The sequence below is a fragment of the Trachymyrmex septentrionalis genome, unplaced genomic scaffold, assembly GCF_001594115.1.
Source record: "Trachymyrmex septentrionalis isolate Tsep2-gDNA-1 unplaced genomic scaffold, Tsep1.0 scaffold269, whole genome shotgun sequence".
Lineage (NCBI taxonomy): Eukaryota > Metazoa > Arthropoda > Insecta > Hymenoptera > Formicidae > Trachymyrmex > Trachymyrmex septentrionalis.
The window spans coordinates 115,266-140,385 of record NW_017305429.1 but is presented as its reverse complement, the minus strand read 5'-3'; the positions used below and the strand labels follow the sequence as shown (position 1 = coordinate 140,385).

Sequence of the window (25,120 nt, the reverse complement as noted above, 5' to 3'; positions counted from 1 at the left end):
AATTTTTAACTTCTCGAGAACTTTTTTGTTTCGTATATCGATTTAAATGCTTGGTCCTATATTTAAAAAATGGGAAAAGGAAGTATTATCGTAATAACTTCAAAGTATGTTGGGAAATTCAATATTAAAAAATGTAATCAAATTGATAAAAGATTTAATCACCTCCTTGCAGCACCGGCTCGCCCAATTCGACATAGAAAAGAGCATCCTTCTCATAGGAGTCCTCTTCGATAATTTCCAGGTTGATAACTTTTCTGAAACAATTACAGAATAATTCCAAACAATTGCTGTGAAAATAACATCTGAAAATAATAAGTTTACAAGAAAATATATATACAGGTGCGATTCTACGTTGAACAAAAAAATATATATTTTTTGTTCTTTAGAACACTTTTTATACTTATTTTGTCAAGTTTTATAATCTCATAATATTTTTTGAGAGAGACGTGGAATTTTTAAATTTACACATATTCCGAAGTCACGATATTTTTAGAACGCTCTAACTTTGGTTAAACGATTTAAGAATTCGGCGATCAATCATTTTAAAGCAGATTTATTACATTTTCCACATAAATAAACAAATTTGTAAATAACATAATTTTTATAGAAAATATCTAGAAAATGTGTACTTTATAGAAAAAGTACACATTTCTAACCAAAAGGATTTAATTAAACTCTCAAAATTTAAACAAAAAGTAAAATTCACCATGACAAATAAGAGTAAAAAAAACATATTTTAACTTTTCATACCTTTTTTTTTTTAATAAAAAAAATATATATAAATTTAAAAAAATTAATTGATAAAAATATTGATCTGAATAAGTATTATTGCACAGATCTTTTTATAAATAATAGCTGCCTGTATCTATTTTTTGCACATCAAATTTTTTAAGAAATTAAACTTATTAGATTTAATTCTCGTTATGTATAATTACGTAATTCATTGGAGACGTTAAAAGTTGTCAGACAATTAAACGCGAACTGTCTCGTACTATTTCGAATTGTACGAACGACAGGACAACCTCGCGGAAATCGATTTATTACTTTAGATAATTAAGTATCGGATAACTGTACAACTTGCAGGCGCACATTAGCGTCAGAAAGCATAATTGAAGACTTCTTGGAAGCGTATTCTATTTTCTATATATTGTAGCCAGTATAGTCTCGGCGGGATAGTCATCAATTTTCATTGAGAACAGAAACTATAGAATATTATTTGGTATGCAAAATACTTTCAGTTGGATAGATCAAAATTTTCGAAGTAAAAAGTTAATGTGAGATCTTTATAATTATTATTGTTATAACATCAATTATTTAAAATGCAGAGAAGAATTACTCAATAAATCAGTTTCATCTCTTCCATATTATTAATTTGTATAATTCATATTACACTGTAAAAAATAAAATGTTAATTTTAACTTAAAAACGTATAGTAAACTTTCTGAGCAAAAATGTTAAAATTAACTTTAATTTTAATATTTTTGCATGTCTCAGAAAGTCCACTATACGACTATAAGTTGAAATTAACATTTTATTTTTTAGTGTATTAATTCGATATTATTAATTTATATAATTCATTATTAATACTTTTTCACTTTTTTCGAATGATATAAGTATAACAAAAATAGCGGATAAAAAATCAATTATTTTCTTGTAATTATTTATTATTTTCTATAACAGACATCTGTTAGGGGAATTGTAAAGAATACATTTTTGCTGGATTATTTTGTGCACGGATAATACGTGTAGCACAACATGAAAATGTCAAACTATATGTCACATATCTATATATAGGCACATATCGATATGTCGCGTTTCTTTATATAAACAATCTTGATATAAATTCCATTCATAAACTTCTAGTAACATACAATAAGATTCGAACACGCAAACTTGGTAACACTATTAATTATTAATTACAACAGTATAATAGAAAAATTGACAATGCTCGACCGTATTATTTACGAAACAGTAAAATAATTAATTTTATTTATTAAAAGTTTATATTAGTAATTACTGTAAATATATTATTTAAAGCAAAAAAGAAACCTCGTATTTTTAATAAATTTTAAACTCACTGTTATGTTAATATATAATATTAATATATATTATTAATGTATATATAATTATAACTTACATTTTAATTTTAATATTTTTAATAAATTGAAAACGTTAGATACAATATATCTAAGAAATGTATAATACCATCCAATAAAAAAATAGATCTTATAAGAGACAAGTCTCCAGAGAAAAGAAAAAGCTTAATATTTCAGAGAAGAACTCTTAAATAAATTTCTTGAGCATTGTAAAAACTTTCCTTCGAAGAAATGATTCCTTCGAGAATTTCACACATGAGAAAAATTAGCTAAGATAGCAGTTATGTATAGCATGTGTCGAGCTTTCATAATACGTAGCAGTAATATGAAACTATACAAGTGCAACGGAACGAAAGCTCGTTAAGGCGGAGAACTTCATTTAGCGGCGTTATAATTAAACCAACTAATGCTTGTTATCTTGACAGTGAAGCACCTTTGCACGCGAGACTTAATCCGCGTTCATTTATACTGTTCACGCGACTATCCCTTTCGCTTTATTGCAAATCTGTTTCGGTGTAATGTACCTCAATATGATAATTAGAGTGCCTCTGGAGGAATATAAATTGTAGCTTTGCATGTTTAATTTTTTTCGAAAGATGATGGATTTCTCTCTGAACCAGAAGATGAAAGAGAAGATTAGGAATGTATAATAATTAATTCCTTCTAATCCTTAAATCTTAATTGGGAAAGATAGGATTAGGAATGTCGTAATTTGCTTTTTTATCTTTAAATCTTGATTCGTACAATTTCGCTTTTAATTAAAAAAAAAATCAACATTAATATTCAGCAGCAAGTCCTGCGGAGATTTTTTTATGTCATATTAACAAGGCGACTACGAAACTAACTGCTGTGCAAAATCGCATCGTTGTACTCGACATAAACAAATCACGTCGATTTATTCTTTAGAGAAATGGCGAGTGTGATTTATTAATCCACGAATGCAGAGCGATGCCGAGTTTGCACTTAATTGCGAGTTAACTGACTACAAATGGCTGCGGAAAGCAGTGTAATGCTTTTAATAGTCCGAGATATCGTCTAACACGATTAGCCGACCCTTTATGTTGAAGGTCTTAAGGTCTTGGGGCAAATTGTATTACATCATGTAACATGCTCGTGTCTTACTAAAATGAGTTCTTTCGCTTTAAAAAGTCTCGAGAAAGTCAGTTTAAAAAAACAAATCGAAAATTGTCTATCTTCTTTACAATCTTTTTGAAATCTCAAAGCTTTACTGCAGACTTTTCTTTAAAAAATTCTGAATAATTCTCCGAGTAAAATTTCGTTCAGCACTGTTCAGATAATTATAAAGCAGTACCTATATAAATTTAGATTCTACGTTTTTTCTTATCTTCGTATTTTAAATTATAATTAAAAGTAAGAATATCTACAGAGTGTTCCTCAATTATTGGTCAAGCGCTTTTGTGTAAATAGAGCGGACTAAATTGAGTCAAAAAGTCCTCTGTCATTTTGCAACAAGTTAACAAGATATTAATTACTAAAACTTACTGAATATTAGTTTCAATAATTTTTCAAATACCATCAACTTACAGAAAAACAGCAAGAGACAAAAATTGTTTATTTTCTTTTCATAAATAATTTCTGAGAATTTTTTCAGAATTTTTTAATACCGTTTTTCTCATGTTAGTAAAAATAATTGTCAATAAGAAAATGCAGTACTAAAAAGTTAATAAAAAATTCTGAAAACATTTTAATAAAAGAGCAAAGATTTCGGAACCATCGTTCGAGTACGAAATAAAATGTCGTTTACTTGAACCATTCTTGCATGAGATGCGAATCGAGTCGCTCATGCGAGTAGAAAGAGAATAAGAAGGGTTTTCACCCTTGGCGAAGAGAAGAGATTAAATATAACATCAGTGGCGGCTTAGCGTGAAAAACATCACGTTTTATACCTATTTATACATATTACAAACTATTTGCTGTTTCTATTTAATAACTTTATTAAATGCATACGTAAATGAATATGGTACTTTGAAAATCAAATACAACGTTATCGGCAAACATTTGAGGAAAATTAACGAGAGGCGACACTTTTCCTTAACGTTATGAATGCCGACGCCCATGCTGTGAGATTGATCCGATCACCCAGTGCGAGCCAAAGTAACATCATAACGAGCATAACAGCCAGAGCGAGCGCGGAATTCATACATTCGAAGCGTTGCCAACGCACAGTGGTGTCCAAAAGAAAGAAAAAGAAATTTGCATGCACGCACGAACGTAGATAACTTTGCAATTTTTTTTATTTATTGCAGAAAACGCTGATTGAATCCGACATGTCGCAACGGAATAGATTGTTTGTCGTTTTTCGCTGACAATATTAATGTCTTTTTATTTGTCCTTGTCACACATATAGTACGGTCTAAAACTTTTAATTAAAGTTTCCAATCTAATTTACTACACAATAAAAATATTTTGCATCTATGTACTGACAAAATATACTAAATTAAATCCTTTATATTGAATCCTTTGTTTGAATGATCTCAATTAAATATTTATTGAATATAAAGATATATTTATTTGTATGATACAAAATCATTCATTAGATTTAACTATATCATTTCTTAATGTCAAAATAACACACTTTATGAATAATTAAACAAATACTATAAAAATAATATATGTTTTAGAACGTTTTACAAATTTTAAGATAAAAAATAAATAAAATACGTGTTAATTTAACATATAAACGTTAATATGCTTTTTCATTTTGCTTACAAATTGTAACAAAATTACATTTTCTGCATTAATTTTTTTTTACATAATATTTGTGTTACTATCTAATGTATTCATTTTCGTGTTGAATTAATACAAAAATTTGAGTAGACCATTTGGAAAAAGTATTAAATGTAATATAAATTTCAATTGTGCGAAAATTTCTTTTGTATTTTCCCATATAATATACTTACATTTTGACGCATTTATTAATTTATTTTATTCTAATTTTATAAAAACATTCCGAATTTTTTCTTTCAAAAATGATCTAAAAAATCATAGACATCTCTATCGGTCTTGAATTTTATTCCCCCGTAAATGTAATTCTTTGAAGAAAAGTAATAATTGTTTGGGGCCAAGTCAGGACAGTAAAGTGGATTTCTTGAACAGCATTCTTGAATAGCAACCTTCCTTAAAATCAATGTGTACATGGCCACATTGCCATGCAACAACAAGCGATAGCTCGCGACATTGTTTTTCTTTAATGGTATATCCCTCGAATGATACATTATGAAAACGTAATACTATCCTGTGACGATGACATTTGAAATCAGTCAGAAAAATCTTCTCAGAATCCCATAGAATCGTAGTTGTGATCTTTTAAAACTTTCGTTTTTGCGTGTCATCTTTGCTCTCTCGTGCCTTGGCGAACCGGGACATAGCCATTCTCTTTTTGATAAAGGATCATGGTAAATGCCATAGTTTCACCTCCAGATTCAATAACTTCTTTCTCAGCCTTCCTAAAGGGATAAAAGCTCTCGACAACATCTCATTTTTGCCTTTTAAACTGTCGAAGGAAGTTTTGACACTTATCTCAAGTTGACTTTATTTATAATATTTGTGCAGGATCCACTGTGGTTTTTTTATAAGTTTTGCTGCTAATTTCGTGATCTTTGACTACTTTCAGTACTTCTTTCTTCAGAAGACTTTTTTCTTCACAACGTTCATGTTGTTTCTTCATAATTGTTAGCCGACCTTGACGTGATTCAATGGATTCTCTTCCTAAATGGAATTGTATTGCTCATTTTTTCACGGTAAACCGCAAGGGAGAGAAATTTCACAAATAATATTCAGACGCTCTTTAATCTCCAATAAACTATTTTTAATTTTCTTAAGGGAATCCTCGATAACGAATAGACGTAATTTAATTAATGAAATTTTTACTTGAACTTAGTGAAGGATCAATTAAGCAATCGTCAATGACACATCCTTTTTATAATATTGTTTAAAGGCTGATCAATCCCAAAACTTTTTTCTTGCCGCGTAAACATGATATTACTTCCTTTTACTAGCATCTTTTGTTTATCTATGGATTTTTTATGAATGATAAATAATTTAGCAATATTTTCCTTAGTTATATTTCAAACAACAATTTTTGTTAGTCAATTTAAAATGTCGGCGCATTTCTAGACAAAGAAAAGTTCCAAAAATGTTGCAAAAATGTAGATTTCATTCTGAATATGGATAAAGCGTAACATAACTTTTGTATATTATGCGTAATGTATAACAGAATATAATACAGAAGATGATTGAAGCTGATTTGCATGAATCTAAATGACATCGCCAGGTTAAATAACCGACAGCTATTCCTGGCAACCGACTGACACTTCCGTTGTAAGTTAAATTAATTAGTACCCACGTGGAAGCCGTGATGATAGGCGCGCGTGGATTAAATTAACTCTCAAGTTTCAAAAATGACATCGAAGGTGTGACAGCGCAATGATAACGCGCGTTATCCGCCCTTTATCGAGGACAGATAAGTTTCTATAGTTGAAAAACGGATAAACGCCGGCGGGAGAAGGTCTAACTATAAATAGCGTTAGAATATCCATTTAAGCCCGTACGCACGTTAAATCGATCGACCTCTACCCGTTACAATGGGGTCTTACGTTACTGCTTGATAAACACTGATCTCTTTCCTTCCAGTGGGAAATTTACTTATTTATAGCTTCCTCAATCGTGTCGGGTGCCCAACGATAATGAATGTTTGGCACAAATTTTAAGGGTGCATAGGCATATCGAAGTTCGGGAGCACCCTCAACTTTCGACAAAATAATAGGCTAAGAGAGTACTTCGCTTGCGTATTCACGCAAATTACATATTGCGCATAATATTTGTGCCAATCTTGCTTAGAAAGTATACAGAACGTTTAAGAAAAATGAAAGAGAGAGTAGATGGAGAAATTGTGGAAAAATATCTGACAACCGATTTTCCAGATAGCAATCTAATATACTATTTTTTGTCATTTTGACATTATAATGATGTCTTTAATGTTCTCCTCGTCAAAACGATGACAAATAATGTTAGCTTGCTATCCGGGAAATCGAAAAATTGATCTGATTGAAGATAGAAGCAATTCTCGTTTTTTATACGCTACGATACTCATTCATGTTTTTCTCTTTAATAAATCAGTTGCTCATTTTATACATGTAAAAATATTGAAAGAGAAATATCGAATAAAGAATCATTTATAGAATATTTCATATTTCATGTATAAACATATCGAAACAAAATTTAAATATAAGAAATATTTAAAAACTATTACACATTTTGATGATTTTATTCATTATTAAATATATAATATATTATAGTAATATTATTATCCGCTTCCTAAATAAATTATATCTTTTTAATACCTATATCATATATTTTGTTAATCTGTATTTCTGTGTAAAACAAATATTCATATAATTTTTTGGACTTTGTTGAATCGGTCAGTCTATTTTCCACTCTGAATTTTATAATATACAGGTAATACGCCAGTTTCGGAAGGAATGGAGCAGCCGCGTCTCATCTCCTATTCGTCTTATTTCTCACCCGTGCCTCCGAATACCATTCGAATCTCGCTGGTATCGAACGTTGATATCCGGTTATATTTCTCTGTAAATTCCTAGTAGTAAGAGGATTTTGCAGGAAATTGTGTGTCGCTGAGTGCCCGAATATTCGTGACTATTTTTTGAAGTGGAAAAATTTTCTTTAAGAAAAAGGAAAAAGAGCAGTGAGAACAAAGTAAATAACTGTGTTTACGAAAAAGGTGCGATGTCGCAATATATGAAAGCTATTTAAAGAAGAGATCGATTTTTCCATAAATTTAGAATAATTTTCTTTATTAAAAATAAAAAATAAATAAATTTTTTAGTTATAATCAATTTTATATATAAAATAAGAATAGAATTATTTTTATTTATATGTTGTTTTGATAGAGAGATATTGATTTTCTAACTATTATTTTTTTGATAATAAAAAAAATCCATTAATTTATAAAACTTTATGTAATTAAAAAATCATTTAAAATCAATATAAGTTGTTCATTATTATTTAAAAAATTTTTTTGTTATTAAATAAAAAATTACAACACAATATTATACTTTTTATATTATGTGATACTAAATATAGTTTTAATTAATTACAGGCATTATAATATATTACGTAAAATTGAATCTTCATTCATTTTTATCACAAATTTACGCACATTGAAATTAATTTTGTTGGACTAATGGCGCCATTTGAATGCCCGTAAATTGCGAATAATTGCGTAAATTTGTCACAAAAGTTGCAAACTGCAACCGAAGTTAGATTCGGATACATTTATCTGCATGTAACTGCACCTTCTCTTGCAGCAGTACGCATACCGCATAATATCTTTATTACATTGTATCTATCAATATATACACAGAGGTCACATGTAAAAATATAAATTTGCGAAGATACGTGCGTAAAATACAAATTTCATGGCTAAATAAACGTACCCTGTAATTTATAGAATCGAAAGGCATGCAAAGAAACTTTAATTCAGGTTATTGTGCTAAAAATCAATAAAATCAGATTTTATATATTTTTAATATAAATTTTTTCAAACAGTTATCAAATTTTGATTATATATAGTTTTTTATATTATAAATTTCCATTAACTTTAAATATTTTATTACGTTTTTTTTTTATTATTAATATTTATAGAAAGTGATACAAATTTTGGCTGGATTTTTCTGTTAATTTTTCTGTAGTAAAACTGGAAATTCTTTCAAAGAGAAGACTTTGTCCTGACATATTACGCCTATTTTACAAAAGATATTTTTAAGCAGTTTAAAAGTAACAAAAATTGTAAACTTTAAATTTTGTATTGTGTTACTCCATCGTTTCTAAACTGACAAAAAACTTGATATGCAAATTCCGCAATTCTTGCTTTTCTACAATTCTTGCTTAGATAGAAAAATTTACAGATTTTTCCTAAAAACTGCATATTGAATGTAGCAAGAGAAAACTGCATCTGCTGCTTTAAGTATTATTAAATTATTCCAGAACGTTTCATATAGCGGCGCTATGTTTATTCGAATATTATGTATTGCCTTAGCAATCAAGGCAATTCTCCAAAGCGGGAGTAAACCTCCGTATTTATTCATGCTTTGCAGCCGTCGGCACATAATATATCGCAAACATTCAATTCCCATCCTTCACTCATAACCATTTCATAGTATTTTGTTTGTGCATAAAACGAGGGGTGGAGCGGGACAGAAAGTAAGCTTGTAATTTCACGGAATAATTAATTTTTAAAAACGCGACGCTATAACATGAAATATGATCAATTGTAAGAAATTCGAGACATTATATACGTACAAAGAAGTTCCACACAAGCTATAGTTATATATTATAGTAAACAATAACTGACAAGCCTATATCGCACAATCTTGTGTCAAGGATGGAGGTATGACTAACCAATGTTCAAAGGAAATCAACATCTAGATTCTCTTTGAAAATCCAGACATGGATTACTTAACAAAAATTGTTAAGTTTAATCGAATCTATCATTCTTTTAAGTTTGTTGACTAACGACTTTGGAAACATTTTATACATAATTAGTAAGAAGATGAACTATACAAAGTGTATATTTGCGACGTAAAATAATTATTTTGAGAGATAACTTGTCTCAGACTTTGTCTCGTTGAAGACAACGAAGCATAAAATTCGACATCGCAACGTGAACCCATAAATGAGCCAATGACGGGGGTAAGAAGCCCCTGGAGTGCACTATACTGCACCCTGTACTCTTCACGATTAAATTGCACTATGACACAAATTTACTTGTTTTAACAATTAAATGAAAAATGTTAACGATCTTTTTTGCGAATATTATAGTAAATAAAGTATTAGAAAAGGATTTAGTACTTACAATTAAAGAACAAATAATTAAACTCATAATAAGTAGAAATTATATAGTTAATTAGCGCTCAACGTTAATTATAAAAAATAGAAGAAATTATACTCATAAATAAAAATAATTTTTAAAAAGTTGTAATAATTACACTTAGTTTAAATTAATTGCATTTTTTAATAAAACTATATACCTACATCTTTCTTGCATTAATCGATCTTTTCGTTATTTTCTGTCTACACACAAAGTATTAATTGTAAGATTATCAGAAAATTTATTTGCAAGTTTTAAGTCAAGAGATTAAAAAACCATTAAGAAATTTACGACTTCTAAAGATAATTATATAACAAATAATATTTCTTTAAATCATTTATAAATTTTAAAGAGTAATACGTTCATATATTAATATGATAAGCAGACAGATTAGCGGACGGATTGTTTTTAGAAATTCGTATAAAAAGAAATAAAGAAATGCTAAAATTGATACAAGATACATTGTGTATTACACAGTGTGATCGATCATCTCGATCATTTATAGGCAAACAAGAAAGATAGGAGAAATGATAGCAGCCTTAACAAAACAGTAGCTAATGGAATGGCGAAGTTAAAATCACATTCGCGAGGTTTTCAAACCCGTCAAAATTCACCACGTAGTAGTCTTGATAATGGATGCCTTTCTGTTCCACGTGTAGTTCAAATAAACATTATTGTTTTAATATATAATAACAACAATTAAAGATATATATAGACACATACATCTATGTGTAGGTGTCCTATACCTAATCCGAGCGCCTTAAATGTTTTATTTATAATCGAAAATACGAAATATGTAATGGTTTTCTACAATAAACTGTTACCTAAGCTTTAAGTCTTAAGCCGTAAAAAATTGATCAATCACAGACGAATGTGAGAAGAATAATCAATCACTATGTGCTTGTCAGTTTATTACAATTTAAGACTCAAAGGTAATAATTTATTGTAGAAAGCCTATTAGAGGAAAATGTTATTTCGTTCGAGTTTGAAGAAATAAATGTTATGATAAAAATAGTAAACTTTTTTATTATTTTATTATTATTATTATATTTATTTTTCCTGAGATTTCGTACTTTTAAACAAAAGCACATATTTTTATTATCGTGCTGTTATAGCTAAGGTCAAGACCACTACAGTGATTTATAAAAATATGAGCTTTATATTATCTTGAGAAAAATCCAGAAAAGTACAGGAGAGCAAATAAATAATGAATAATATAATAGAGAAAGAAAGAATAAAGAAAATCTATTAATAAATCCACAAAATAATGTCCATTAATCTTGATATATTTTTAAATGATCAATTCTTTTGTCCCCTTGCAATTTTTTGACTAATGTTAACGCATACAGTTTTAATACAATATGTTCCCTCATATTTTTCAGCATCGGGATCAGTAAATTTTCATCGCAAATGCCACCGACGATAATTTTATCGAGTTAAACTCTCTCGTGGAAATGAAACAAGGTAAAGACATAGGAAAAACGTGTCTAATAGGGTCGTAAAGGTACAATCGCATGTTTCGTGCAAACGTGAATTACCCAGTGACCTCAATACAGCGCACTTTTCGCGCGCGTTTCTAGTAAGCGCGAGTAATATCAGTCAGGCACGGCTGTTCCTCTGTTAACTTTTAAAATACTGAGCCATTTTCAATCATAAATGGATATTATGTAAAAGAAAAAACAGTTTTAAATTACAAATGAAAAATATTAGAAACTATAAGAGACAAAATAATATTTGTTCACATAATGTTATGAAAAAAGTTATATACTCGATAAAACTTGGTACACTGTAATTACATTGATTCTCATCAAAAGTTCTCAGATACCCTTTAGAGAAAAAGTATCACCCTCAGCAAACACTTCTATGTTTAACAATTTAATTTTAGCTGTGCGTGAGTCCCCTCTACCCCCCCCCTAAAATCAATAAACTTAACTTTTCAATGTAAATTGTATTTTTCTTCATCAAATTTGGATTTAGTATAAACTTATTTTTTAATTTAATAATATTATCAAAGAATTTATCGTTCTTAGATTGAGGATTTAAGATTGGATATTAAGATTGAAGATTCTTAAGATTGATTGCACCATAAGAAAAAGCACAAAATTTAGATATAAATACACTGGCCAACAAAATTAACGCAACACCTGTTTCACTCTGCAAAAATAGGCAAATTTCAAGATACAATAACTTCGTCAAAAATTATCGTATCGAAATGTTTGAAAAAGAATTTTACAGGTTGAAACCTTTACTTTTCAGATCGTTATGTAAAAGACGATCTCATGGAGATTTTATGAAGTTACACTAACATAAATGAAGATATATCAGATCAATATTTTTTATGAAATTTGCGGAGTTCCACGGAGTGGAATAAAAATTGTATACAAATGCCATTTACATCCAAAGGACCATTTTTGCTTCAACGTTGAATAACTCGATGAAAAAAAATCGTACGGAGCTTCGTAAAAAAGCAAATTAAAGGTAAAGATTTGTTCTTTCGAATAATATAAATCGCATTTGTATACAATTTTTATTCCACTCCGTGGAACTCCGCAAATTTCATAAAAAATATTGATGTCTGATATATCTTCATTTATGTTAGTGTAACTTCATAAAATCTCCATGAGATCGCCTTTTACATAACGATCTGAAAAGTAAAGGTTTCAACCTGTAAAATTCTTTTTCAAACATTTCGATACGACAATTTTTGACGAAGTTATTGTATCTTGAAATTTGCCTATTTTTGCAGAGTGAAACAGGTGTTGCGTTAATTTTGTTGGCTAGTGTAACTTTGTAATGTATAACCATATTTCTAATTATTTTTTTAGTAATATTAAAGTTTTAAATAATTAAAGATTTTTTAATAATCTTGTTGATGCATGTTGTTTCTATTCAAAACACAACAATTCACAATTGAACGTTTTACACTTAATACAAACATTATTAGTTAAACTAAATGTCAAATGTTATTAAAAATAGAAATGTGTAATGATACTGTTATAATGCAACATGGTAATGTAATCTCTACTACATTACGATGCTGTATTATTACAGATTTCTATTGTTAATGACATTTGACATTTGGTTTAACTAATAATGCTTGTATTAAGTGCAAAATGTCCTATTGTTTGAATAGAAACATGCATCGCTCTAGAAATAAAGCTTTTGAAGTCAATTGTCAGCAAAAATTTTATTTACCATCATTTTCTTCATTTTTAATATTAAATATTTTGAGTAGTTGATAAATTTTGCTATAATTATTGACTGTCAATTTATTTTCAAGTTTTTATGTCGTATTTTAAGATTACTTAAACATTCGTTAGAAAGTAGATGAGGATCATAATATTTTTCAATGTAGAATGTTATTATCTCTTTTGTGGGTCACTTCGAGAAACAATATAATATCTTGCAAATTCTGAACATTCTTTAACTAGATCGCGCTGGAATGGAAAGTTTATGAGGGATTTATTTTCAAGTTTACGGAAGTTTACTAGAAAGAAATCTCTTTTTAGTACAGCAATCTTTCTCGCCCTCCCTCTCCTTCTCTTTGTCTCTATTTTTCCAAAGATAAATTCGAGACATTATAAAAGAACGATGTACTAGCTCCAAAAAATCATTCGTATTAAGTTATTACGAACGAAAAACAATCGGATCTAAATTATTAATAGTACGAAAGAAATAAGTTCTTCTGCAATAAAAAATTATTGTCACTATTCTCACAAAAACGCATATCATTTGTTTAAAGAAAATCTCACTTTAAAGTTAATATATTAAAATAAATTAATATTAAAATAAATTAATACGTGTGTCATATTTTTTACACGCTTTATTTATATTCTATATTTCTCCATAATAATTTTTGAAACTTTAAATGCGATTATTTTCTTAAAACTCTATTTTATGACATAAATCCACAATTTAAACGCATTCAGAAATTTCCAAAGCTATCCCTGTGCAACATTGTCCATAAAATAATGCGAGGCTACATACAATCGCGAGAAATTAGAGAGTTGTACATATCGGAAGCAAGTATTACGACACAATGGTTAGAATTTAGATTAAGAATAAAGACAGATTTGTGAGGATAAACTATATTACACTTGCAAATCAAGGTTCAATGAAAATTTGAATAATATTTACTAAAAAAATAAAAATGGCAAAGACACGATCAGATATGTGTCGATAAATGTATGTAACAAATATAAAATGCATAAAAAATGTCGATAAAAATCGAATAAACTTCACACACACATACATACGCGCGCGCGTGTGAGTGTGTATTATACAATAAATAATATATATCATCATAATATAATAAATATGGAAAATATATTTAAAAAATAATAAATTGTATAAATACATAATATACAAATATATAAACAACTAATATAAGTAGATTCATAATATATTTTAAGTAATTCAAATAATTTATTAAAACTTTAAATAATTTTTTTTAAAAGCATTATAGATAATGTTAAAAAAATAAGACGCGATAATAAACTAATATACAATTTACCAACTTCAAAAAGCTGATAAGTAGCTTTCAGTCTAATAAATCAGGAGAATATTTAAATGTTTACATATAAAATCCTTAATAAATAAAATTGTCATAAAAAAAATTATATAATGCAATATCTCTTTAATGCAAGTCTAATACTGTCATCGAGAATTATATTCTGCAAACGAGGTTCTGATTATGCAAGAGTATTAGACTGGCCTTCTAATTATCTCCTACAAGTCACTAATTACTGATAAAGCTGCGATAGAAATGCATTGTGCTAGCTACAGCATCACACCAGTATCCCATATTGTACAGTTAATTGCAACAGAGAAGCGATCTGCATTCTATTGAACGTTACTGTGGGAAATTTCGGTACATTTATATCTGTCTATAGTATAATAGAATTTCGGAAATGGTGGAAATTTGAATCACCAGTCATACATGAATTAAATAATTCTTCAATTAATATATAAATATCTTTGTAAATACAAACTTTTATTATAATTTGAAGATACTTTATTTCTTGCCTTCGCTATATCATATCCATTATTTTAGACTTTAACATTATTTTTATATTTATAACAACCTCAAAAATCATATCAATACTTAATCCTTTAATTTCGTTAGAATATAAATTAGAATATGAAAATATTCTTTGCACTCGATATATTGAACTTTTGTTTTAATCTTCTTTTCATATTCACCGATTATAACGACATTTAAAAACAATGAAATTTACTTAGTTCATCTTTTTAAAAAAGTTAAACGTGTTATACATATAGTAAATTGATACTCTTCTTTATATTTAATTTTACGTTTATGCCATCTCTATTTCACTTTTTAAAATGCCATTACGTAATTTTTTGCAAATAATTTATAGTGCTAATTGGCACAGTAAGCTGATATAATCTAATTATATGGCGCGAGTTTCCAATTACCGATTGTATCGTGATAACGATCGATTCTTACATTATGCTTAACCATTAAGTTAACACAACCTTTGGTGACGATGAGTAATAATACTGTCTGATGAAACTAGTTTGATACAGCGATAATATTGATCTCAAAAACACGTTAAACTTTAATTACATTTTCTGATCATTTTCTCTGACTATAAACTCTTTTAAGAAATTTTATTTTATATAATGTATACATAATACATACATTCATCAGTTATTGTATTAATTAATATTGTATTAATTAATAATATATTCTAGAATTATTATGTGTGAATTTTACTTTGCTTTCAATTTCTTCGGTAATAAAATATTTTATTTCATTATATATCTCATTTTTATGTAAAAACGTAGCAAAATATATATTTTTTACGCACAATATTATAGTAGAATATTAATTTATATATCTGTAAACGTATATTTTATTTGGTAACATTTTACTATCTTCTTTACTTTTAAAAGAATTTAATCTCTCTTGATTATAAAATAATTTTGTTTTAAGTAGTTTAGTTAAAACGTTTATTAACCGGTCTATACATAGAAGTATACCATTTAATGCGTAAATTAAATGACTAACATTTTAAATTTCTCCTCCTTAAAAAAAGATCAAGTATGCATTAGTCGTGTATCGTTTTAGCTTGTTAGTAAATGATCATTTTATATCTTTTCCTTGAAATTTTGAATTACATCATGACTTTGTAATATTTCCCAAGTGGCATAGCAGCGCTTACAAAGCGCTAAAAAAGCTAAAAAGATTATATGCTTTTTTAGCACTTTGTTGACGCTGTGTACTACTTAGATCTTTTACTCTTTTTATTGCAATTATTCGTCTCTTTTTTAATGAATTTTACTCAGCTATCTCCTAATTTAAAAAGCAGGAACTATGTTACTCACTCTGTCTGATTATCCTCAAACGTCAAGCTGCCTTCGGTATGCACATATTGCTTGCCAGGCTTCGCAGTGCCCTCCATAGTACGATAAGGGATAATAACGCGACCTCGGGCCCCACTATAGCGCACTACCCGCAGAGGATGCTGACCCACGCTCTCCACTAGTTCTACATCTCTCTCGGGAAACCCAAAAATGCCGCTGTGATCGTCATCCAGAATCATTACCGTTGCCAAGCTCGGCGAGACAAGCATTGCTGGTTGTGATACATTACTAAGCCTGAAAATTAGAAAACGTTATCATTAATTCGTGAAAAATACTAACTTTAACAACAAAAATCTCTTCCACGAATTTGGCACAATAATAACATATAATTTAAAAAATATTTCAAACAAAGAGATAATATAAGAGATAATATTGTTTAAATTATAATTATATATTTTTAAAACAAAAGTAAACATGTCAATTTTATAAAATAAGCGTTATTTATTAATTGATTTTATAATGACTAATAAAAATAAATTTCTCGCTTGTCAAATTGACCTTGAATTGCACGTGTGTTTTAATTTGCAGCTCGACAAATCTTTTATTTTCTATCTAAACATGTCATTCTGAGTAGAATACTTTAATCAAGTTCACAGGTAAGCTGGTCTATAATTTCAACGTTCGTATTTGCCATTCAAAAGAGTATTCATCTAAGATTTTATTTTTATCCGTTGGTCTCGCGCGCATTTAATACAAAGATACTTTTTATCATTTATTCTTACTATTTATATAATTTCTTATATCTTCTTTATAACATATAAGTAATACGTGCAATTTTTATAATAGACATATATTGTACATATTATAATACGTATATATAATTATATAAATTACATATAATTAAAATTTTTTCCTCGACAATATTATTTTATATCTATTTGATCTTTCATTTGTACGAAAAATTATTTAACTTGTATAAAACTTTCATTTTTTTCTTTATAACTAAAAACACAGAAATAAAATATTCTTGTAGTTCTGATATATAATGTACCTTACCACATAATATAATATAACCATATATACAATACCGTTCTGTTTTCTTTTCATTATTATAATTATTCACATGTGAGAAAATAGACTATTAATGCCAATAACAGTCTTTAGATTTTTTTAGAATTATGACATGTACGAAGATTAGTAACAATAGTTTTCTCCTCGACCTATATATCACTAATTATCGGCAGAACTCTTTATTACCGTAATTGATGCAGAAATACAATGCAATTTAACTTCTTTGTACTTTGTTATTTTTCTCTGATTTTTCTCTCAATCTGAATTATCAAATACGTTTATCAGTACATGTTTTACTTATATATTTAATAGCACATGCATGTGTGATTTCCGCGCGACCTAGCGATGCAATCTGACATGCGAGGTAAAGTTGCAAATAACAGAAATAAATAATCGGGTCACCTAGCCGAAACAACACGAACCTGTAGTTTCCAATCGTGGCGTGAAATAGAGGGATCTATAGATTGTATGTAAAAAGAGACACATGTATCGCTAAGAAAAAAAACCAAAGAGACCGAAAGAGTCCAGAGAGAGAAGAAAAAACAAAAAAAGAGAAATATAGAGAAACTGAAATAGATCTAAAATCAATCACTTATCCATAATTCCATATTCCTTATTATTCTAAAAGTATATTTTTATGTCACAAAACTATTCTATAATTTTGTTCTATATAAGCATGTGTGTGTGTGTGTGTGTGTGTTGCTTTAATCCGAGGACCAAGTTTTATTTCTGTGACATTCGACAAAAATTTCAAACTCTTTGCATTTTTACGCTGACAATGTTAAGTGAAAACAAAATATAAAACATGTTTAAAAAACATGACGTTCAGATACATTAAATGTTTACGATTTGTATGCTATGTGCAAAGATTCTTCTGCGTTTTCCAGAAATTAATTTATAATTTGATTAGATATAAATCCATGACTTCTTGCAATTTTTCTGCAAAAAATGTTTGTCAAAAAAATATATTTGTAATAATTATAAAAATTGTACAGCTCAATTTAACAGCTTTAGTGTCATATATTGTGTATACAAAAAATATAATACATAATCCAATGGTTAAGTAATCGTTTTCCCATATCACCGCTATTCAGCTTTAGCAAACAAAAAATTTGTTGTAAACAAAATGAAAACATGATATAAAAGAGGCAAATATAAAATGTGTTGATATCATAATTAAACAATCTGTAAAATGTATAAAATGTATGTATGGACATATCTGTGTAACGTAATTTATAAACTATGGTAATGTTAATATTAATTATTGTAGGTATATTATTATATTTTTTAAATACGTGATGTAAAATACATGAAATTGTGTTAATAAATAAATAAAAATATTAAAAGATAAAGAGTAATATTTATAAAATAATTAATTGTGTTAATTCATTAAACACATCAACATATTAATTAATTGTTTTTTAACTTTTCGATTGTATCTCTATATTTTTCAATCAAACTTGTATATTATATGTAGTAATATTAATTATTTTCTAATATGAAAAAAGGAACATAAAATTTGTTGTAATCACTACACAAATTGTTATTAGCGGTATGTCATATATTAAAATTTAACAATATTTATAACGACTTTAATAAAGTTATAGCCACGCTAATAGCCACCCTTAACATCTTTCATTAAACCAATCAATAACAGCTTATTTACTGATTAAATTGCAACTACTACTCGTTTGAAATCAATTGAAAGATTGCCCTTTCGTCGCTGATCAATGATCTTGTATGACTACAATGAACTATATATATATATTCAATAGATATATTTTAAGAATTAATTTCTTTAAAAAGGAATATTGATGTAATTGCAATTCTTAATCAGCACACGATAATTATATATATTGGATGCCTTACGGCGTTGCTTTTAGCTTCTTGAAATAAATTATCGATAAAAATCCCAATATTCGAATATATAAACATACTTTACGTTAATGTTATTATATGAAAAAGGGAGAAAGAATAACTGGAAATATAGGATTTATCGCAAATTAAATTTCGATGGATCGGATAAATAGATGTGTAAAATTAAGTCTCTCTCTTATTCTTTATTTAATTTCAGGTAGACTTTATTGTAATAAATTGTAATTTTTTTTTATTGATATAAAATATAATTATTTAAATATTCAATATTAAAGTTAGAACTTTTGAAGCACCACAGAAATTTTCGCAGAAATGTGATATAAAACAATGAAACTTTGGTAAAAATAATATCGATAGAAATAAAAAATAAATTTAAAAAAGTATACCATTTCATAAATATCTCATATCGAACAAAAAATAGATAAAAATAAACAATAAAAGCGAACGCGGTTATCAGAGCACAGTGGTTAGAGATTATTATTAAAATCTTATATAAGTATCGCAATCACAATTGCATGATTACGATTGCGGTGACGATACTTGTGAAAAATTTTAACAATAAATATATAAACACTACGCTCCGACATCCACATTAGCTCTCATTCACTATTTATATCTTTTTTTTTTAACTGGTATCAATATCCTGACCGTTCTAATAACTTTAACAAAGCAATTTACAATAATTTTAAGCTATATCTTTTTAATAATGAAAAATGCAAAAAGTATCAGAATGATATATATTTAACTTTTCAATTATGAGCATCATTAAATCTTATACGAATCTAAAATAATATTATATAATATTAATAGCTTCATTAATAAATTATAATAAACTTTGTAATTTAAATTTTATTTAATACAATGTAATTTTCAGTAATTTATGAATAATACATCAAATTAACAATAATATTAAACTGTGTTTTGTATTTTTATCTTTGCACAATTCATTGTATATCTCCATTTTTATTAATAATACGAGGACTAACTGGAATGACATTTTATTTTTATTATTTTCCTCATTTCCAGCATTTAACGTACCTTAAAATAACGACCTTAATATCTCTTTGCTAAAATTGTTCGAATTTCTCTAACATTTTATATATTCTATCATCATAAGTGTTCGCAAAAAAAAGTGATTATCACTAACCTCACGTAAAAATGTTCATCCTCCTCGAACAACTCGTCATCGATAACTGAAAGCTTGATAGTCTTCATGGTCTCGCCAGGCTCAAAAGTCAGAGTGCCCTTGGCACTCACATAATCAGATCCCGCTTCAGCGGAGCCATCTTCGGTGCAGTAATCTACAGTGCAGGGTCTGCTGAGATCACCTCCAGCCCTGGAAACGCCCACTTCAAAGCTCCCAACGTTCTCCATCACAGTATAATGACCAGGTTCGAAAAATACTCTCATGGCGTTGACATGTTCGATATCGATACTCTCCGCTTCAGCTTTCTGCAACTCGGCCTTGACCTCGCTAAGGTCGCTCTGCGCTCTTTCGCTGATCTTCCTGCTGAGGTTGCCCGCGCCTACCATCTTCCTCGTAGCCTGCACCCTGTAAAAGGCCCTGCTCTTAGGACCTTTTCCCAACACCTCCTCGTGAGCCATGACTTCCAATTGTTCCAGAGCCAAAGTAGGGTACTTTTTACGCAATTCCTTTAACGTATTGATGTAATCTCGGCGAGTTTGCTCGAACTCTTTCGCTTCGGGGGAATCGCCGTCGGCTAGGCGGTCCACCATGCCGTGAAAACCATCTTGCTGAGGCTTGATCTCCAGCTCCACCCCCATCTCGGAATCCCCAGCCTCCGCCTGCACGATTACACCCCGCTTGTTCATTCGGTAACCTTTGTGCAGATACTTGTAAATCAACAGTCGTCGATCAGCAACGTAAGCCGTCAATACTGTGGCTGGGAAGAAGGCGAAGGTCAAGATGCCTTCCCAGATCTCCAGTACACCGGGACTGGAAACCGCCAGGATAACGTAGAGCCATACGTAGGCGAAGATGCTCCAAGTGGCGGTGACGAAGAAAACGCGCAGGTGTTTTATCTTCCGGGTCTCGCCATTGGGAATCACAAAGACGCACAAGGAAATGATAACAAAGAGATTGTAAGCGGCGGAGCCAACGATCGTGCCCGGGCCCAGCTCACCCGCTTGAAAGTTCTTCGCCCAAATTTCAATGATGGACAGCAAGATCTCAGGAGCACTACTACCGAGCGCCATTAAAGTCAGATTGGCTACCGTTTCATTCCACACTCGCACCACGATGATCTGCGGCTCCCTTCCATGACGACGCACCACCAATTCTTTCTCCTTGGACGTGATCACCTCGATGGCAGCCATAAAACGATCGCTGATGATCGACACGCCGATGAACAGGTATAACAGCAAAAAAAAGTACACCAGACCCCGGAAGATGATGTCGATTAGATGCAAGTTGTTCTCCGGACGCCAGAGCGGTATCACTAGGCCCGGCTCGCAGCGCAACGAGTAGTTCCCAGACATATTGTCAGAATTGTATGTCAAAAGTTGTATACGGCTGGAACGCTTGACGCGGTAACTTTCTTTCAGCAAGTTACTTGCCGTCTCTTCGGGAATAAAACTCCGCGTGGAAAAATCTCGTTCTTCATTCGGACTGATTCAGGGCGATCTTCCCGCGGCGTTATCTTGACTCGCGACTCGTTTCCGGGGGATGAAAATTTTAAAAATTTATTTGCCTTTCGAGGGAAAGGACGAGAAGCAAAACAGATTTCTATTTTTTTTTTCTTTTTTTCTTTTTTTCCCCGAGCCTCGAGATAAATAATCAGACTTCTAAAAGACTATGTTCTTCCATTTATTACGTTTCCCTTGCATAAATTTTACTCTCTATTACATCAACATTGACTACCGTCAATTGCGAACCGATATTCACCTCTAACGTGCGGAAAGCGTAAACGAATCCAATCTTCCGCATGCGATGCAGGCGTGTTTGTTTTTACTGAAAGAAGGGCGATGACGTCTCGGAACTACCCCAGTCGCGGGCAACAACGATAATACCATCGAGCTGGAATTTTGTACCAGCTAATTTTTCCCTCAGCTCTCTCACACTGACTAATTTCGTTTTCTAATCAAGTCTTCGGCATCGTATCAAATCCCCGTATCAAATTGGCCTTGGAGTATTTTTGTCTGTGTGTCACTGCCCTGTCCTCCCCTGCACTCACGCACTCCCGCCCTGCTCTTTACACCCCTCTCTTTACGCACGCCCGCTCGCACCCCCGGAAAGGCAAGGCTAGTACCACACGGATAACACTGAGAATGGTATATCGGCGTTGGAAATCGGCTACCGATGGCTCCCACCGATATTACCGCGGCAGTGAGCTCCCATCACGAAAGCGGACCCTCTGACACGACGGGGTAACAGAACCGTACCGGGCCGCGCTCGAACGAACACTGAAAGAGGAGTGAGAGAAAGAGAAGAGGCTAGAGGAGAGAGCGGCCAGACCGAGTGGGGAGTGGTGTCTCACTAGCTAGCCAGACGTGGCCACCCCATCTCTTTGCCCTCCTCCTCTCGCCCTTTAGCCTTCTCCCGTATCGCTCTAGTCGCGTCCTCGTCGACGGCAGTGCGCCGGCGATACTCCCATCTCGGTCCTCTCCATCATGCCGACGGTATCGCCGACCTTGTCTCGGTGGTACTTCCGTCCCTATCCAGTTCATAGCATCGGTAGTATTCCCCTTCTTGTCAATTTCACTATTGTGACGATCCCTCCGTCTTTCTCCACCCCACCAGACCCTGACGATATCACCGTCCTCGTCTACTCAACTAGATGTTACCACCGCCCTCGTCGCGTATCTCCATCCTCGCCTACTTCATCACATCAAGTGTTTTACCCTCCTTGTCGACTTCGTTGCACCGACAATACCTCCGAACTCACGGTATCTCCGGTTTGCATCGTTTTCCCGAAGAAATGCCGCCGTATCTATGCGCGTCTCTCGAGTTACGTTTTACATGGCGCAGGAGTACCTTGCATTCATTTATACAGAGTAACAAGAATACAGCTATCCTTTTCTACCGACACTTCTTCTTTCTTTTTCATCCCTCGCTTTTTCACCCCGTATTTATATCATTGTCCTCGTCGAACCCTAACACTTTACCTTTTTTCTCTCCCTCTCCCCCCCCCCTCTCTCTCTCTTTTTCTTATTTTATATCAGGGGTGGCTATATACAACGACAAATTTCTCATGTAACTTCTATGTTCTAATAAAATAATTTGACTTCATGTCTGACAAATGCAAACAGACAACGTCGTATATATGTATATAACATATTTTTTAGAAAATCTAGAAAGTCTAAATAATGTTAAACCAAAAATAAGTTTTTTTAATACAAAGAACTGTAGAAAGGAGGGAAAGGAAAAATAAGGTAAAGGATGTTAGGGCTCAACAAGAACAATGATATATTATAAATATGGATAAATATGAATAAAAAAGAAAGTGATACAGATAATACAGAGGATAGATAATTTTCTATTTTTTTAAATATGTGTAGAAATGTTGTATGTAAACGCAAGCTTTTGTATTTAAAAAAGAAGCAACTTTTATTCAAAAAATGAAATGTATACATATATGTGTATATACAGACTTTCGTCTTTTTCATATTATATATATGTATTCATATTTTGATAATATATAAACAATTTTTATATCGAGAAAATATGTAATTTATTATAGGAGTTTGTAAAAGCATGTAAGCTTATATATGTAGGAGAGAGAAAGAAAAAAAGGAGATTGTTTATTGTCTCAATAAAAATTATTTAAATAAGAACATTTCTTTAATATTTAAATTTTTATTTATGTAATTAAATAATTTATATATCTGTAATTTATTTATTTTTAAAATATTTTAGTTGCTAATTCCAGATCTTGACGGCTTCTTTTGAAAATAATTTTTTTAATTTATATCTTAATTTTTCTTTACCTTATATAAATTTAATTTAAAGTTTTTCTGGTAACACTTTTAGTAAAGGATAAATCTTATAAATAATATAATTTTAATTATTATCGTTCTAAATGAATCTATTCAAATTGCCTTTTCCCTTCTAAAATCATTATCTTTGTCGTTCTTAAATCCTTTCCATTCCTCTCCTAAACTACCCCAACTACCTTTTCTTCCCACGTTCTCTATTCTTATTAGAGCTTGCATTCTCATTACATCTCCATCCTTTAAAGCCAGGAAGAAAGTCAATTTCTTATTCTACAATCAAAATTCTCATAATGATTTATTATTAAACAACTATTATTAATATTTTTAAAAGTAATTTGAATTTTTCTTAAACTAATCAAGCAAATTTTAATTACAAAATAATTGCGAAACGTTGTGTGTAAGAATTTATTAAAACAAGAAATTAAGATTAAAATTTTGGCACATCTCTTCTGAATGAATCTCTCCCTCTTATAAAGTTTATGTATGCGCTATTGCTTTAAAATTCGATCCTTGTCACACTGGGGTGTCCATCCCCTTCCCGTTCTCGTTGTACCGCGCCCTCTTCTCATACCTCGATTTTCTCTGCATGATCGCGCATGTGCGCCACCCAGTGCGCAAGATACACCCTGAAAAGGGTAGAAGCTCGCCTCGATATCTTCCATCTAGCTAGCACGGATAAATTCTAGATCAAGTACAGCGAATTTATATTAGGCAGAATAATTGATTATTTTAACATCAATCAGTGAAATCATTATTAATCAAGTTTTTGTTATTCAAATTCGTTATTAATTATATATATTACACTCACAAAATAAAAAATTATTATTGTTCTTATGAAATTGATATTTACTTACATTCTAAATTTACATTTTGTAATAAAAATATTTAT

At 30.4% G+C, this 25,120-nt stretch overlaps 1 protein-coding gene across 2 annotated transcripts in view; it reads right to left on the bottom strand.

The window, feature by feature from the left end:
- Positions 1-22,687, bottom strand: part of LOC108749120 (sodium/calcium exchanger 2) — a 66,100-nt gene extending 43,413 nt beyond the window's left edge. For both annotated transcript variants that reach the window (XM_018487645.1, XM_018487646.1), the window contains exons 1-3: positions 20,426-22,687; positions 16,354-16,626; positions 163-254 (exon numbers count right to left, since the gene is read on the bottom strand). In XM_018487645.1, coding sequence (XP_018343147.1) covers positions 163-254; positions 16,354-16,626; positions 20,426-21,777 — 1,717 coding nt within the window. In that variant the 5' untranslated portion in view covers positions 21,778-22,687. The remainder of the gene's footprint in view (positions 1-162; positions 255-16,353; positions 16,627-20,425) is intronic.
- Positions 22,688-25,120: the final 2,433 nt, after the last annotated feature.